The 14,701-nt window shown below is 56.2% G+C and overlaps 1 protein-coding gene and 1 pseudogene across 4 annotated transcripts; one reads left to right on the plus strand and one right to left on the minus strand.

Annotated features, from left to right (window-relative positions):
• Nucleotides 1–249: 249 nt before the first annotated feature.
• Nucleotides 250–11,545, plus strand: CERCAM (cerebral endothelial cell adhesion molecule). Of its 4 annotated transcripts, none has more exons than XM_020289508.2 (13): nucleotides 250–582; nucleotides 2,287–2,400; nucleotides 2,564–2,681; nucleotides 3,235–3,369; nucleotides 3,508–3,712; nucleotides 5,953–6,072; nucleotides 6,402–6,478; nucleotides 6,566–6,672; nucleotides 7,570–7,702; nucleotides 9,349–9,476; nucleotides 10,099–10,302; nucleotides 10,693–10,939; nucleotides 11,227–11,545. In XM_020289508.2, exons 1-12 carry the CDS (start codon nucleotides 542–544, stop codon nucleotides 10,937–10,939), a joined length of 1,629 nt encoding a protein of 542 aa, XP_020145097.2. In that variant the 5' UTR covers nucleotides 250–541; the 3' UTR covers nucleotides 11,227–11,545. The 4 variants fall into 4 exon arrangements, with proteins under 4 accessions (XP_020145097.2, XP_075865189.1, XP_012627553.2 ...); XM_076009074.1 differs by having other exon boundaries at nucleotides 251–582; nucleotides 2,287–2,397; XM_012772099.3 differs by lacking the exon at nucleotides 250–582 and adding an exon at nucleotides 647–915.
• On the minus strand, nucleotides 9,784–10,092 carry LOC105875256 (ATP synthase F(0) complex subunit f, mitochondrial pseudogene; annotated as a pseudogene).
• Nucleotides 11,546–14,701: the final 3,156 nt, after the last annotated feature.

The following is a 14,701-nucleotide window of genomic DNA, read 5'->3' on the forward strand; positions in this document are numbered from 1 at the left end:
TGTGGCGCCCACAGTTCTGCACTCAGACTAACAGTGGGCTTTTCTCTCTGAAAGGGCCGGAGCAATGCTGGTGCTGGCGACCGAGGCGAGGATGGTGACGCACGGGGGTGGCCAGACGCGGACCGCCGCGGGACTGAGAGCACAGGTCAGGGGGACCCGGTCCCCGCCCCCTAAACTGGGCCTTCCTCTCCCGCCCACGCGTCGCCCGACTGGCCTGCGCAGTTCCTGTCTGGGCCCGCCAGAGGGCGCCCGGGGCGGGGCGCGCCGGGGAACCCCCGGAAGGCCGCGGGGTCTGCGGCTAAGGTCAGAAGTTGGATGGATGGACCCGGGAATCCGGATTCCGGGGGCTGAACGCCTAGGGCTTCGAGGCGTCGAGGGTTACCAGACGCCCGTCCGGCTCCGATGCCGACACCCAAGACTCGCCCCCCATCCCCCTTCACCCCTCCTGGGTCCGGCCGGGCGGGGCTGTTCCTAGGTGGCGTCGGGGACGGGTGTCCGGCCCCGGCTCCCGCGCTCCGGGCCGAGGAGAGGAAACTGGAGAATGCACGCACTGCGGTGGAGAGTGGAGCTCTCTTTTGTGGGGTATGCTCCCCATCCCCGCTCCAGGTCCGCCTCGGCGCGGTCCGCCCGGGCCCCAGGCCCCGCCCCGCCCGACGCCCCGCCCACTCCCCTCTGCCGGGCCCGGAGCCCGGGGGGCGCCGCCGCCGCCCGAGCGCCCGCCATGCGCGCTGCCCCCGCCGCCCCGGTGCTCCAGCTGCTGCTCCTGCTGGGGCCGCGGCTCCAGGCTGCGGGCGTCGCGGAGCCGCTGCCCGCGGTGGTCCTTGCCATCCTGGCCCGCAATGCCGAGCACTCACTGCCCCACTACCTGGGCGCGCTGGAGCGGCTGGACTACCCCCGGGCCAGGCTGGCCCTCTGGTGAGAGACACCCGGCCATCGGCACCCACTGGCATCTACTCCCCAGCCTGGCAGATGGCCCCCGCCCTAGGCGGCCCCATCTGCACCCTGCCCAGACACCACCCAGACAGGCCCCGACCCTCACAGGCAGCCCCGAGCCCAGACAGGAGCCCATGCCCCTGGCGGGCAAGGTCAGACCTCTGAGGCCATAGGTCGACCCGGGGACACTCACCTCTCCTTTGGCCCCCTATTTCTCTTGGGGCCTGCCCTAGGTGTAAGTTGGGCCCACCCTGTCTTGCTCAGCCCTCAGAGCCCAAACGCACCCCCCCTCATGGGACCTGTGGTTGGCTTGACTTGGAGAGGAGCAGACAGGAACCTCTGGAGTCCTCCGGGCCCAACGTGGCAGGGATGGGCGGGACAGGAGGGTCCTGAGGAGCTGGCGGGAGGGGTGTCAGACTGGCTCCCCTGCAGCTTGGCTGGTGCCAGCTCCTGTTAGCAGAGGGGCTGGGTCTTGTCAGCCGAGGGAAGCCCCCCTCCCTGGAGTGCCCCCTCTGGCGTCCCATAGGGCAGTGGGATCAGAGGCCACAATCTCCAGCCTATAGCAGGAACAGGGCGGTGTCCCAGGCTGAGGCGGGGGATAAACTGAGAGAAATGACAAACCACCCCTCACAAGACACCAAAAGTGGAGCTGGGGGTGGGGCTGTGGCCTGGGGAGGCCGCCCACAATTACCACAGTTTGAAAGTTAGTTAGCTCCCAGCCCAATAGTTGACACGTAGTTAGTCTTCACTTCTGGGGAGTTGGCTTAAAGGCACAGCATCTCCTAAACCCTGGGTTCCTGGCCAAGCCCCCACCTCCTTATGTGAGCTGCTCCCCGGGAGAGGGAAGGCTTTGCTCCAGGGCAGCAGAGCCCAGGCCCATCAGCCTTCTCAGGGATGCTCAGAGCATGGTTTAGTTCTTATTAAAACTTGTGGGTGCAGGAAAACAGCAGCTCTTCTGCCTAGCCCTCTTTCAGAGAGGGAAAGGGGCTCACCTATGGTCACACAGCAAGGAAGGAAGGTAACCAGGGAGTATGGCAAGTGCGATCCTTAAAGCTGATGAAAGTACCTTTCATCTTTCAGAGTGCATTCATCTTTTCTTTTGTTGGCCTATGACATAGGCAGGACAGCTTAAAGTTGAGGAAGGAAATGAAGCCAGGAATGACAGGACTTGCCTGAGGTCACACAGAGGGTTACAGAACTGTGATTAGGACCTGGCTGTCCTGCCTCCATGCCTACCCTCCACTGCTCCCAAGAGAGGCCAGCCTCAAAGGTGTTGGTGCTTTGGCATCAAGGCGCCTTGGGGTTCAGTCCTGTGGTGGCTGAACCCCTCACCCTTTTCCCTCTGTTCCCCAGGTGTGCCACAGACCACAACGTGGACAACACCATGGAGATGCTACAGGAGTGGCTGGCAGCTGTTGGGGAGGACTATGCAGCTGTGGTCTGGAGGCCCGAGGGGGAGCCCAGGTGGTGATGTGAGGGGAGGTGTGCAGGGGAAGGTAGAGAACAGCTGTGACCCGAGAGGAAGGGGCAGCCCAGAGCCACAGCCTCCAGGCCAGGGCTCTGCCCGCTGTTCTGCAGAGAGAGAGAAGCATTTACCCCATGAGAACAGCTCCTCTCTTTCTTCCCTCAGGTCCTACCCAGATGAAGAGGGTCCCAAGCATTGGACCAAAGAGAGGCACCAGTTTCTGATGGAGTTGAAGCAGGAAGCCCTCACCTTTGCCAGGGGCTGGGGGGCTGACTATATTTTGGTAAGAAGCCTGGCCTAAGATTGGGCTTCTGAAAGGTGGCAGTATCTGTCCCTAACAGAAATTTTGCTATGACTGAACAACCTGAAGGCTGGATCCTTTAGCAGGCTACCTGGGATAGAACCCAGACCAGAAGTTGAGCCTGGATCCCTATGTTTGAGCTCAGACTAAGTACTAAGCCTGAATTCCTGAGATAGATCCCAACATATATACTGAGCCTAGATTCCTGGATTAGAGCCCAGAGTATAAACTAAGCCTAGATCCCCAGACTAGAGTTCAGAATAGGTGTTTGGATCCATTCCCTAAGCTAGATCTCAGATAAGGTTCTTAGATCAGCAACTCGGGTGTAATCTTTGAACCCAATCCCTGATCTGAGCCAGTGCCCCAGACTAGATCCTTGGTCCAGAATCAGATCTACTGGGTTTGTTGGTTAGATGTCTCTAAAGGAACTCCCATGGGATCCTGGGATCCACTCTAGGTCTCTGGCAATCTGGAGGGATCAGTGAACTCTGCAGCCCAGACAGGGCTGGCGCCTATGACATCCTCTTCCCCAAAGTTTGCAGACACAGACAACATTCTGACCAACAACCAGACACTGCGACTTCTGGTGGAGCAGGGACTTCCGGTGGTGGCCCCAATGCTGGACTCCCAGACCTACTACTCCAACTTCTGGTGTGGGATCACTCCCCAGGTGAGGCCAGGGATGGTGCCTCAGGAAGCTTGAGGTCCTGGGAGGAGGGATTTGGAGAGCAGAGAGTCTGAAGGCTGTGACGTCTGTGGGCAGTGGCAAGGGGAGCCCCCCAGAGCCCAGAGCATGCCCCTTCCCCAGGGCTACTACCGCCGCACCGCCGAGTACTTCCCCACCAAGAATCGCCAGCGCCGGGGCTGCTTCCGTGTCCCTATGGTCCACTCCACCTTCCTGGTATCTCTGCGGGCTGAAGGGGCAGCCCAGCTCGCCTTCTACCCGCCTCATCCCAACTACACTTGGCCCTTCGACGACATCATCGTCTTCGCCTATGCCTGCCAGGCTGCTGGTGAGGACCAGTCCTACTTGAGCATTTCTTGGAGGTCTCTGCACATGCTGTTTCCTCTGCTCAGCATGCCCTTGCCCACTCTGCATTTCATCTTGTTAACGCTCACAGCCTTTCTTTCTTTCTTTTTTTTTTTTTTGAGACAGAGTCTCACTTTGTTGCCCGGGCTAGAGTGCTGTGGCATCAGCCTAGCTCACAGCAACCTCAAACACCTGGGCTCAAGCAATCCTGCTGCCTCAGCCTCCCAAGTAGCTGGGACTACAGGCATATGCCACCATGCCCGGCTCATTTTTTCTATATATTTTTAGTTGGTCAATTAATTTATTTCTATTTTTAGTAGAGACAGGGTCTCGCTCTTGCTCAGGCTGGTTTCGAACTCCTGACCTTCAGTGATCGGCCTCCCAGAGTGCTAGGATTACAGGCGTGAGCCACCCCGCCCGGCTCACAGCCTTTCTTGAAGCCACCACCCCAGTGGGTTAGATGCCTTTCTGGCTGTCCCCATCTTGGCACTTCTATGTATTCCTTCGCTAGTCAAATATTTATGGAGCACCTGCCATGTGCCAGGCACTAGGAAGACAGCGGTGAGTAAAATCAGGTAGTCCCTGCCTTCCTGGAGCCTCCAGTCCAGTCAATCAAAGGACCATAAAAATCAATGTCCAATCACAATGGCGACAGAAGGAGAACTTCTTGACTGTACATGCTCTAGGAGCTTAGACTAGAGTTGACCTGGTCAGGGAAGGCTTCCTGAAAGAAATGAACTTTTGAGCTGAGATTTAAAGTATGGGCTAGCATTGACAAAGCAAACAGAACAGGAAAGAGCATTACAGGCAGAGGGACCAGCAGATGCAAAGGCCCTGTGGTAGCAGGGAACATAAGAAGGCACGTGGCTGGAGCGCAGTGAGCACAGGGACACAGTGCAGGCTGAGGCAGGAGAGGGAGACAGTGGCCAGCCTCTGAGGACGGACAGGCAAGCACCTGGTCTTCAGTCTGAGCGTGTCAGCAGCCATCAGAGGTGTTGTGTGTGATCAGATTTGCACACTGCAAAGAGCACTCTGGTGTTGGTACTTATTTTTAAGATGAAAGTTCCTAGAAAGTGTCTGGGTGTGGATGGAATAAATCCAGTCCTGAGAAAGAGTCAGAAGATGAGAGAGACAGGGACACCGACGCTGGGGTAAAGTTCGTGAGAAGGCAGCAGAGAGCGCGATATTCAGGGTGTAGACTGGTGGGTGGAGAAGAACTTCGCTGTGGTCAGTGAACTGGAGGTGACAGCTTACACCTGAGCAAGCAGTGTGTCAATCGTGGCCAGAGCGGAGCGTGCTGTGGGTCTGTTTTGTGCGCCAAGTGCTGAGGACGTCTGCAGTGTGCAGGTACACAAGAAGCAAAAAATCCTATCAGGTGCAAAAAGCTAGTGAAGGCAAAACAAATAAATGGAGGGGGAAAAAAGAGAGGAAACAAAAGCCTTCCCTTGTTTTCTCATAACTACCGCTACTACAAGGGACAGCCGTTGTTAATTGGCCAGTGCTGTGAAGGCCATCCAGCCATGCTCTATTGGTTTTTTTTTTTTTTTCTGAGACAGAGTCTCACTCTGTTGCCCGGGCTAGAGTGCGGTGACGTCAGCCTAGCTCACAGCAACCTCAAACTCCTGGGCTCAAGCGATCCTTTTGCCTCAGCCTCCTGAGTAAGTGGGATTACAGGCATGCGCCACCATGCTCGGCTAATTTTTCTTATATATTTTTATTTATTTATTTATTTATTTTGAGACAGAGTCTTACTGTTGCCCAGGCTAGAGTGCCATGGCATCAGCCTAGCTCACAGCAACCTCAAACTCCTGGGCTCAAGTGATCCTTCTGCCTTAGCCTTCCAAGTAGCTGGGACTACAGGCATGTGCCACCATGCCTGTCTAATTTTTTCTATATATTTTTAGTTGGCCAATTAATTTCTTTCTGTTTTAAGTAGAGACGGGGGGGGGGTCTCGCTCTTGTTCAGGCTGGTTTCGAACTCCTGACCTTGCGCGATCCTCCCGCCTCGGCCTCCCAGAGTGCTAGGATTACAGGCGTGAGCCACCACGCCCTGCCTAGACCTCTTAGATACTGTGAACCAAGCCCTTTCTCACTCTGGTCCCATAGGTAGGGAAACTGAGTCCCAAAGAAGACTCACACTTGGGTCACTGGCAGTGCTGGGCCTAGAACCTCTGAGTGAGTGCTCCCCTCCCCCGTCAGCACTCACTCAGCCTGTCCCTGCAGGGCTCTCAGTGCACGTGTGCAATGAGCACCGTTACGGGTACACAAACGTGCCGGTGAAATCCCACCAGGGGCTGGAGGACGAGAGGGTCAACTTCATCCACCTGATCTTGGAGGCTCTAGGTGAGGGCTGGGGCCTCTTCCACCCACTGCTGCTGGGGCTCCCTGCCTCCCTGTGGTACCCCTTTTCATGGCCCCTGACCTGGGTGGGCACTGGGCTTGGGGTTCTGGCCTTGCCCCCAACTCGTTCCATGACTCTGAGCAAGTCCCTTTCCTTATTGGCCCTCAGTCTCCCCAGCTCTAACGGGGCCAGGTAGGTCCTGTGATCTCAGGGGCCCTCCCGCTGGGCATTCTGCTGAAGAGGGCAGGAGTGAGGCCAGGGGTTAGAACTTCAGGTGGCTGCTCATAGGAGCCAGCAGGGACTCATGGTTGGGGCATGCTTCCCTTTGCAGTGGATGGGCCCCCCATGCAGGCCTCAGCTCATGTGTCTCGGCCCCCAAAGAGGCCCAGCAAGATGGGGTTTGATGAGGTAAGTCCCCCAGCCTTCAGGATAGGGGGCAGGAGGTGGATGGGCTCTCCTCTCCCCTCCCCTGCGCTCACGCCCCCCACCCCTCAGGTCTTTGTCATTAGCCTGGCCCGCAGGCCCAACCGCCGTGAGCGCATGCTGAGCTCACTCTGGGAGATGGAGATCTCTGGGCGGGTGATGGACGCTGTGGACGGCCGGTGAGACTTCCTGGGATGGGGCACTGGGCACTTGTGGGTGGGCAGTGTGGTCCGTCACTGAGCTCCCTGGGAGTGAGAAAAACAGCCAAGTTGAATGAGGTTCCTGTTCCAGGAGGTATTCAAATAGGGCCTGAGGAATACTGTCTCAGGGAGTTCCAGGCACACACAGCAAGATGCCCTCCCTCGGCCCACCATGGGAGCAGAGCACACTGGTTAGGGCTGCAGGGCTGGGTTCCAGCTCTGCCACTTACCAGCTGTGTGCCCTCTGGCAAGTTATCCCCAGCTCCCAACTCTATCATGTAAATAGCAAATGACTGTGCCTTGCTCTCAGGGTTTGGTAAGGGTTCAGGAGGAGTTAGCCAGGGCCCGACACATGGTAAGTATTCGAAAGGGTTAGGTGTCTTTGGAATTATTACTCTCCATCCTGGAGTTGGGTCCCTGAGGGCTGGGGGTCAGGGCAGGCTACCTGTGATCCCAGGGGCATCCAGAGGTCAGGCTCCCATGGACACCAGGGGTCACCTGGCCTCATATGCCCGCTGCTGTTTGCTTCAAGCCCTCAGCTCTTTTGACCATGGGTTGTCCATCCTTTGCTTGGGCCTCTGCCCAGGAAGTATCTCTCATGTTCCCACATTCATCCCCTTCAGGCAGCTTCCTGCCCCCCTCCTCCAAGGGTTACCCTGTCCTATCAGATGGGGACGTGTCCTAACAGTCATGTCCTATCATAACTCCCAGGGTGGCCATGGTTCCCCAGGTCCAGTCACTGACAGCTTCAGGCCACACAAAGGAGTTACATGGCTGAAACCTCCTTCAAACCAGACCACAGTGTGACTGTCCCCAGCATGCGCAGGCCAGGCCCCTCTGGAGGGGGTCTCACCCCGATACACCTGTGTCCCTCAGGATGCTCAACAGCAGTGTCATCAGGAGCCTCGGTGTGGACCTGCTCCCCGGCTACCAGGACCCCTACTCGGGCCGCACGCTGACCAAGGGCGAGGTGGGCTGCTTCCTCAGCCACTACTCCATCTGGGAGGAGGTGAGGACGCCGCCGCCTCGGCCCGCACCCCTCACTGCTCTGTCCATCCGGTGGACGCGCCAGTGAGTGAACACAGAGACCCGGCCAGCCGCTGTGAACCTCCTCTGTGCTCAGCCCCACTGAGGGTGCCCTATTCATTCTGCAGTCTCTCTTGAGCACCTACTGTGTGCTAGGAGATATTCTGCTCTGAGAACACAGAGGGGACGAGGAATATGTATGTCCCCTCCTTCCTGCAATAGAGGGATCCCCCTGGGGCTCAGGGACCAGAGGAGGGGACAGAAATCTGAGAGCCAGCCTTGCAGTGGAGGGGAGAGGTCTGGGCTGTTCTGAGAGTGTGGTCTGGCCCCAACTTCTGGTGTGGGGGGTCAGGGTGGGCCTCACCATTGGGGGGAGGGAGAAGAGGAAAGCCACAGGGCAAAGGCCCTGAGGCAGGAAGGTGTTTAGGGTCAGAGGGAAGGAGGCCAGAGCCTGGCACATGCCCAGCGCTTGGCCAGGCCTCAGCCCAGGCTGGAGCATGAGTGCCGGGAGAGGTCGCCAGTCACTGAACTGGGCCTGGAGGGCATCACCTCCAGGACATGGGCACAGATTCCTTCTTATTTTCTACTGTAGCCAAAATACACACATGTATGTGTATGGGAGCTTATATTGATACTCATGTTGGTTTTTTATCCTCTCTGAACAAATTGAAGGACGATATAGTTCATTGTTTACTAAGCTGATTTCTTGTTCTTTCCACATTTCTTTTTTTTTTTTTTTTTTTTTTTTTTGAGACAGAGTCTCGCTTTCTTGCCTAGGCTAGAGTGAGTGCCGTGGCGTCAGCCTAGCTCACAGCAACCTCAGACTCCTGGGCTCAAGCAATCCTCCTGCCTCAGCCTCCCGAGTAGCTGGGACTACAGGCACGAGCCACCATGCCCGGCTGATTTTTATATTATATATATTAGTTGGCCAATTAAATTCTTTCTATTTTTATGGTAGAGACGGGGTCTCGCTCAGGCTGGTTTTGAACTCCTGACCTTGAGCAATCCGCCCGCCTCGGCCTCCCAGAGTGCTAGGATTACAGGCGTGAGCCACCGCGCCCGGCCTTCCACATTTCCAAAAGTTACAAGAAGTATATTTTCTTTGAGATGTTGGGGGCTGGAGTCTACCCCCCCTCCGGCCCATCCCCGCCGCTCACCCCAGCTTCCCTTAGGAAAGCTGAGGCCAAAGTGACAGGCTGGGCCCTGGAGTCCAGCAGAAACAGGTTCAGATCCCGGTTCTGCCACTTCCTGCCTATGTGTCCTTGGACAAGCAATTTCCCCCTCCTGTGTGTCTGTCTCCCTCCTGCAACAGGGGGATGTTTCCTGCCCCCAAGAGCCCCTGGGATGTCATAGAGCTCAATGAATGTGCCAACAGTCATGTCTACCCTCATGATTCTATTTAGACAGCTTGATTGGGAGCTTGGAGGGCCCTGAGTGCCAGAGCAAGGTTAGAATGTCAGTCCCCAGGCAATGGGAGCCCCAGCAGGCTTTGGAGCAACTGTGCAACGTGGTGTGGCCAGGGCTGAGCATTTGGAATGTACCACGCCAGGCCGAGTCTGTGGGCCGTAGCCAGGAGAGAAGGGAGTAGGGACTCTGAAGAGCCATCTCCCACCCCATTGTGTACCACAGGTGGCTGCCAGGGGCCTGGCCCGGGTCCTGGTGTTTGAGGATGACGTGCGCTTTGAGAGCAACTTCAAGGGGCGGCTGGAGCGGCTGATGGAGGAGGTGGAGGCAGAGAAACTGCCATGGGACCTAATGTAGGTGGTCTGCGCCCGGGGCCAGGGAGCAGGCGGGCCTGGGGTCTGCCCCTTCCTGCATGGAATCCTGGCTGGCCCCGTGGGAGGGGGTGAGGAAGGGCCCATGACACCCCAAGATTAAGTGACTCCTAGGACTCCTCATGTCACTTGCAGCTACCTTTTTTTTTTTTTTTTTTAACACATACCAGTCATCTTCTATTTGGAGGTTAATTCCCACTAGGATATGAAAGGATTCAGCAATGATGGAGTTCTTTACAGAGGGTGCTGGGCCAAGAAGGTCAAGGTCACAAGTACAGAGTACCCCCCCCATGGTCCCCTCTTCAGTGGTACTTGCGTCGCCGCTCATGTTTGAGCTCCTTGTAAGAAAGGCAGTAGTTGAAAAGCACATAAGCTCCCAGTATCATAGAAATCCCAGCGAAGCTCCCCTTCTTCACGTTGATGTACTTGTTGTGATACCGGTAGCAACCTCTTTGAAAGGCTCCAACAATGCCTTTAGGGGTGAAATCCCGCATCAAAATCCAGCTTGGCAGCTCCCCTAGTTTGACATCCATGAGTTTCTTCTCCTTCACTGGTACGACTGATGCCATCTTGAAGCCCTGATGTCCGCTGTGCCCACTTGCAGCTACCTTGGCCGGAAGCAGGTGAACCCTGAGGAGGAGGCCGCCGTGGAGGGGCTACCAGGCCTGGTGGTGGCCGGGTACTCCTACTGGACACTGGCGTATGCCCTGAGCCTGGCGGGCGCCCGCAAGCTGGTGGCCTCCCAGCCTCTGCGTCGCATGCTGCCCGTGGATGAGTTCCTGCCCATCATGTTTGACCGGCACCCCAAGTGAGGCTTGGATGGGGGCGGGGCAGGGCAGGGGCGTCCCATCCAGGAGCCCTGGGCAGCTGGCAAGACTGAGACTGGAAAGCCAAGGCCAAGTCACTTGCTCTAGGTCACCAAGGAGTAGCCCAGCCTAGCCATGGAGTCTAGGCCAACCTGGGTGTGAATTCTGGCAGACTGTGTGGCTTTTAATCAAATGACTTCCCTGTTCTCAGCCTCAGTTTCCCCATCTGGAAAATGAGGATCATAGAAATCCCACTTCTCAGGGCTGTTGCGAGGACTAGATGGGAGGGCAGTGAGGTGCTTCGGGCAGGTGAGGTGCTGGTTCTGGGCTGGCATGTGGTCTGGGAGCAGGGACCTGTCTCGGTCCCCCTGAGCTGTCCTCCTGCCTAACAGCGAGCAGTACAAGGCGCACTTCTGGCCGAGGGACCTACGTGCCTTCTCTGCCCGGCCCCTGCTTGCTGCCCCCACCCACTACGCAGGGGACGCTGAGTGGCTCAGTGATACGGAGACATCCTCCCGCTGGGATGACGACAGCGGCCGCCTCTTCAGCTGGAGCGGCTCTCAAAAGACCCTGCGTGGGCCCCGCCTGGACCTGGCTGGCAGCAGCGGGCACAGCCTCCACCCCCGGGATGAACTGTAGGTGAGGCTGGCAAAGGACCCCAGCCCCCGGCCTTGGCTTCCTCTCTCCTTCTGTGGCATGACTGTCTAGGTCTCTGTTGTCCCCTTCTCAGCTTCCTTCTCTCTCCCCTCTCTGTCTCTGGCTTTGTCTCTGTCTCTAGCTGTGCCTTTGGCTATCTCTGCATCTCTCTCTAGCTCCTTCTCTCTGTCCCTGGCTGTTTCTCTGTATCTGTCGGTGTCTGGTTTCTCTGATTCTGTGTGAGTAACTCTAGTTCTATTTCTCTCTTCCTGCCCCTCCTGTCCCACCAGGTCCACATGGTGACTCCAAAGAAGCTCCCAGGAGCAGGCCACAGCTCGCAGGGAGCAGAGGAAGAGGTTGCTGGCAGGAGCCACAGACCCAGAGAGACCTGGCTGCCACCTTAGGCACGGCCCCTCTGCCCTCTCAACCCATCTGGCATCAGGATAAACCACTCAGAGATGATCCCCTTCCCCGAAGGCCACTCAGCAAAGGGGCAGGACCTGCAGGCCCCTGGCCCTGCCCGGGCTGACTCAGGGCCTGGGGTGGAGGGAAGGAGGCTCCCAGCCTTCCATGTCAAGCTGGGCAGCCCTCAGGAGCTCGTCCCTCCCTAGGACTCAGCCACTGCGGCCCCTCTGCCCCCTTCTACCTCCACCTCAGCCCAATCCCCAGCTCCACCTTCGGGTCTCACCAGCACCCCACCTCAGCCAGTGGGAGGTGGACCCTACAGACCTGGTGCCCAGCACGACAATAAAAGCCAGCTGATACTTGCACTTTATACTTTTTAACTCTGCACCTCAGCCAGCTGGGAGGAGGCTTCCCTGTCTGTGGGTGAGCAGTTGGAGGGACAGAGAGGGGAGGGCAGCAGGTCACTGGCATCACCTCCTTGCTGGGTGATCTTGGGTGGCTGCTACCCCCTCCCTGTGCCTCAGTCTGCTCGTGGTAATTGGGGCTGGGTGTGTATAAAGTGGCCTGGCCGCAGCCTGGTCCACAGCGAGTGCTCACCTGCTCGGGCTGATGTGGTCATCCCTGGCGGCTCACCTTGCTGGTCAGGTGGGCCCAGGCCACCCAGCCTGCTGGTGCCCTCCCTGGCATCTTCACTTGTGCGTCTGGAGCCCTGGCTTCGGGAAGGGGCCAGCACGGCCCCTCCCTTGACTGGGGCTGGGGAGATCCAGGGTTCCCCTCCGACCCTAACCAGTGTGGCCGCCGGAGGGCGCGGTGGCAGAGCCTGGACCTGGGACAGGGCGCCCTCTGCTGGTTCGGGGCCAACAACGGGAGGGAAGCACGAGGATGTCGCCGCGCTGCGGCTGGGCGACCCGCAGCAACACCGCGCTCTGCCGCTCCCCGGAGGGTCGGGCTGCTCGGCCCTGCAACCCAGGCAGCCGGAGGGCGGGGGTGGGGTGGGGGTGTGGAGATGTCCTTGGCCGTGGCTGCCGCCGGTGCAGGACTGTGGTATCTCCAGGCTGCCTTCTCGGAGGAGCCCCTTTCCCATCCCTCTTCCAGAGCAGCCCCTGAGGCTGGGCTGTCCCTGGGCTCTGTCCTGGGGAGAGGTCTAGGACCTGGCATGACTTTGAGAAGGACTTTGGGCTTGAGCTGTGGACGGTGCTTTGTTCTTTCCAAGATGAAAACCACTGATTCCAGATGGCTGTGACCTCCAGCAAATCACTTCTCCAGCCTTCAGGTGTCCCCTTCTTTCATTCAGTTACTCTTTATTGAACACCTCCTATAGGCCAGTGAAGAAAACTGACAAAAACATCGCTGACCTCATTAAGCTGACATTCTAGTGAGGGAGACAGACAGAAACAAATAAGGAAATATTAGAGGGTGTTAATTGCTATAGAGAAAAATGAGGAAGGGGGACAACAAGGAAGATTTCAGAAGTTAACATCTGAACAAAGACTTGAAGGAGGTAAAGGGGGCAAGCGTTGGGGAGATCTGAAGGAAGAGCATTCCAGACCAAGGGGGCGGCATATGCAAAGGTCCTGAGGCAGGAGCAGGACTGGCAGTTTGGAAAAACAGGAAGAGTCAGTGTGGCTGGAACAGAGTGAGCCAGGAGGAGCTCACTCCTGGAGATGATATAGCCAAGGTCAGGGCCAGAGCAGGAAGGGCCTTGAAGGCCGTTTTGGCTTTTACTCTGAGATGGAGCCACTAGAAAGTTGGGGACAGAGAAGTAACATGATCTAACTTATAATTTTCATGATCACCCTGGCTACTGTGCTGAAATGAACTATAAGTGGGTCCAAAGAAGAAACAGGGAGATGAGTTAGGAACCCATTGTGGTAACTCAACCGAGACTGGGTGCCTCAGGGCAGGGTAGCAGAGGGTTGGTGAGAAGGTCCAGCCAACAGAACTTCTAGAGGAGGCAAGGAATTGAGGATGATGTTAGGATGTCTGGCTGAAATTACTAAACCGTCATTAACTGAAATGGGAAGAGTATGGGTGGGGCTGATTTGAAACAGGTCAAAAAAGTTCAGGTGCTTAAATTTGAGATCCAGGGAGCATGTCAGGTAGCAGTTGGATGCACAAGTCTGGGGTTCACAGCACTAGTCTAGGTCAACATAATGCTTTTGAGGTTCTTTTTGCATGTTTCACTATTACAGTCCTTTTTACTGCTGAGTAGTCTGTTGTATGGCTCTTCCACAATTTATTTATCCATTGATAAATGATAGACATTTGGGTTTTTTCCAGTTTGGGGCTAGCATGAATAAAGCTCCAAATAAATATTTGGACACAGGTCTTTGTGTGAACGTAAGTTTTCATTTCTTCAACCTAGGAGAAGAATGGTTGGGTCAAGAGTTAAGTATAAGTTATAAGACTTTGCCAAGCCACTTGGAAATGTTTTAAACCCCGTTTAGCTGATTTAGATTTTCTAAAAATCTGCTCCCTGTTTTTTTTTTCAAATAACAAGTAGTACCTTCTCTTGTAAACTTGAATTGTAATTGCTTCTGGGCTCCCTAGCTGCTGCAGGGACTAGGCTATAGTCTGCCCCTTTGCTAAGTGACGCCAAGCTGCTGAGTTTCCTGAGCTCCTTGGTCTCTTTTATTTATTTATTTATTTTTTGAGACAGAGCCTGACTTTGTTGCCCAGGCTAGAGTGAGTGCCGTGGCGTCAGCCTAGCTCACAGCAACCTCAAACTCCTGGGCTCAAGCAATCCTACTGCCTCAGCCTCTCAAGTAGCTGGGACTACAGGCAAGCGCCACCATGCCTGGCTAATTTCTTCTATATATATTAGTTGGCCAATTAATTTCTTTCTATTTATAGTAGAGACGGGGTCTCGCTCTTGCTCAGGCTGGTTCCGAACTCCTGATCTCTAGCAATCCACCCGCCTCGGCCTCCCAGAGAGCTAGGATTACAGGCTTGAGCCACCGCGCCCAGCCCCCTTGGTCTCTTTTAAAAATTCTTTTGCAGGCTGGGCAGTGGCTCATGCCTGTAATCCTAGCATTCTGGGAGGCCGAGGCAGGTGGATTGCTTGAGGTCAGGAGTTCGAAACCAGCCTGAGCAAGAGTGAGACCCTGTCTCTACTAAAAATAGAAAGAAATTAATTGGCCAACTAATATATATAGAAAAAAACACTAGCCGAGTATGGTGGCACATGCCTGTAGTGCCAGCTACTTGGGAGGCTAAGGCAGGAGGATTGCTTGAGCCCAGGAGTTTGAGGTTGCTGTGAGCTAGGCTGACGCCACGGCACTCACTCTAGCCTGGGCAACAGAGTGAGACTCTGTCTCAAAAAAAAAAAAAAATCTTTTGCTTCCTCCCTCACTGGCATTT

Source organism: Microcebus murinus, chromosome 12 (genome assembly GCF_040939455.1).
Source record: "Microcebus murinus isolate Inina chromosome 12, M.murinus_Inina_mat1.0, whole genome shotgun sequence".
Lineage (NCBI taxonomy): Eukaryota > Metazoa > Chordata > Mammalia > Primates > Cheirogaleidae > Microcebus > Microcebus murinus.

Excerpts from the sequence above, each read along its gene's own strand:
- CERCAM (XM_012772099.3), top strand. The coding sequence starts at position 722 with ATGCGCGCTGCCCCCGCCGCCCCGGTGCTCCAGCTGCTGCTCCTGCTG. Across the intron at positions 2,401-2,563 it reads CCCGAGGGGGAGCCCAGGTG|GTCCTACCCAGATGAAGAGG; the intron begins GTGATGTGAGGG and ends TTCTTCCCTCAG. Across the intron at positions 6,479-6,565 it reads GCAAGATGGGGTTTGATGAG|GTCTTTGTCATTAGCCTGGC; the intron begins GTAAGTCCCCCA and ends CCCACCCCTCAG.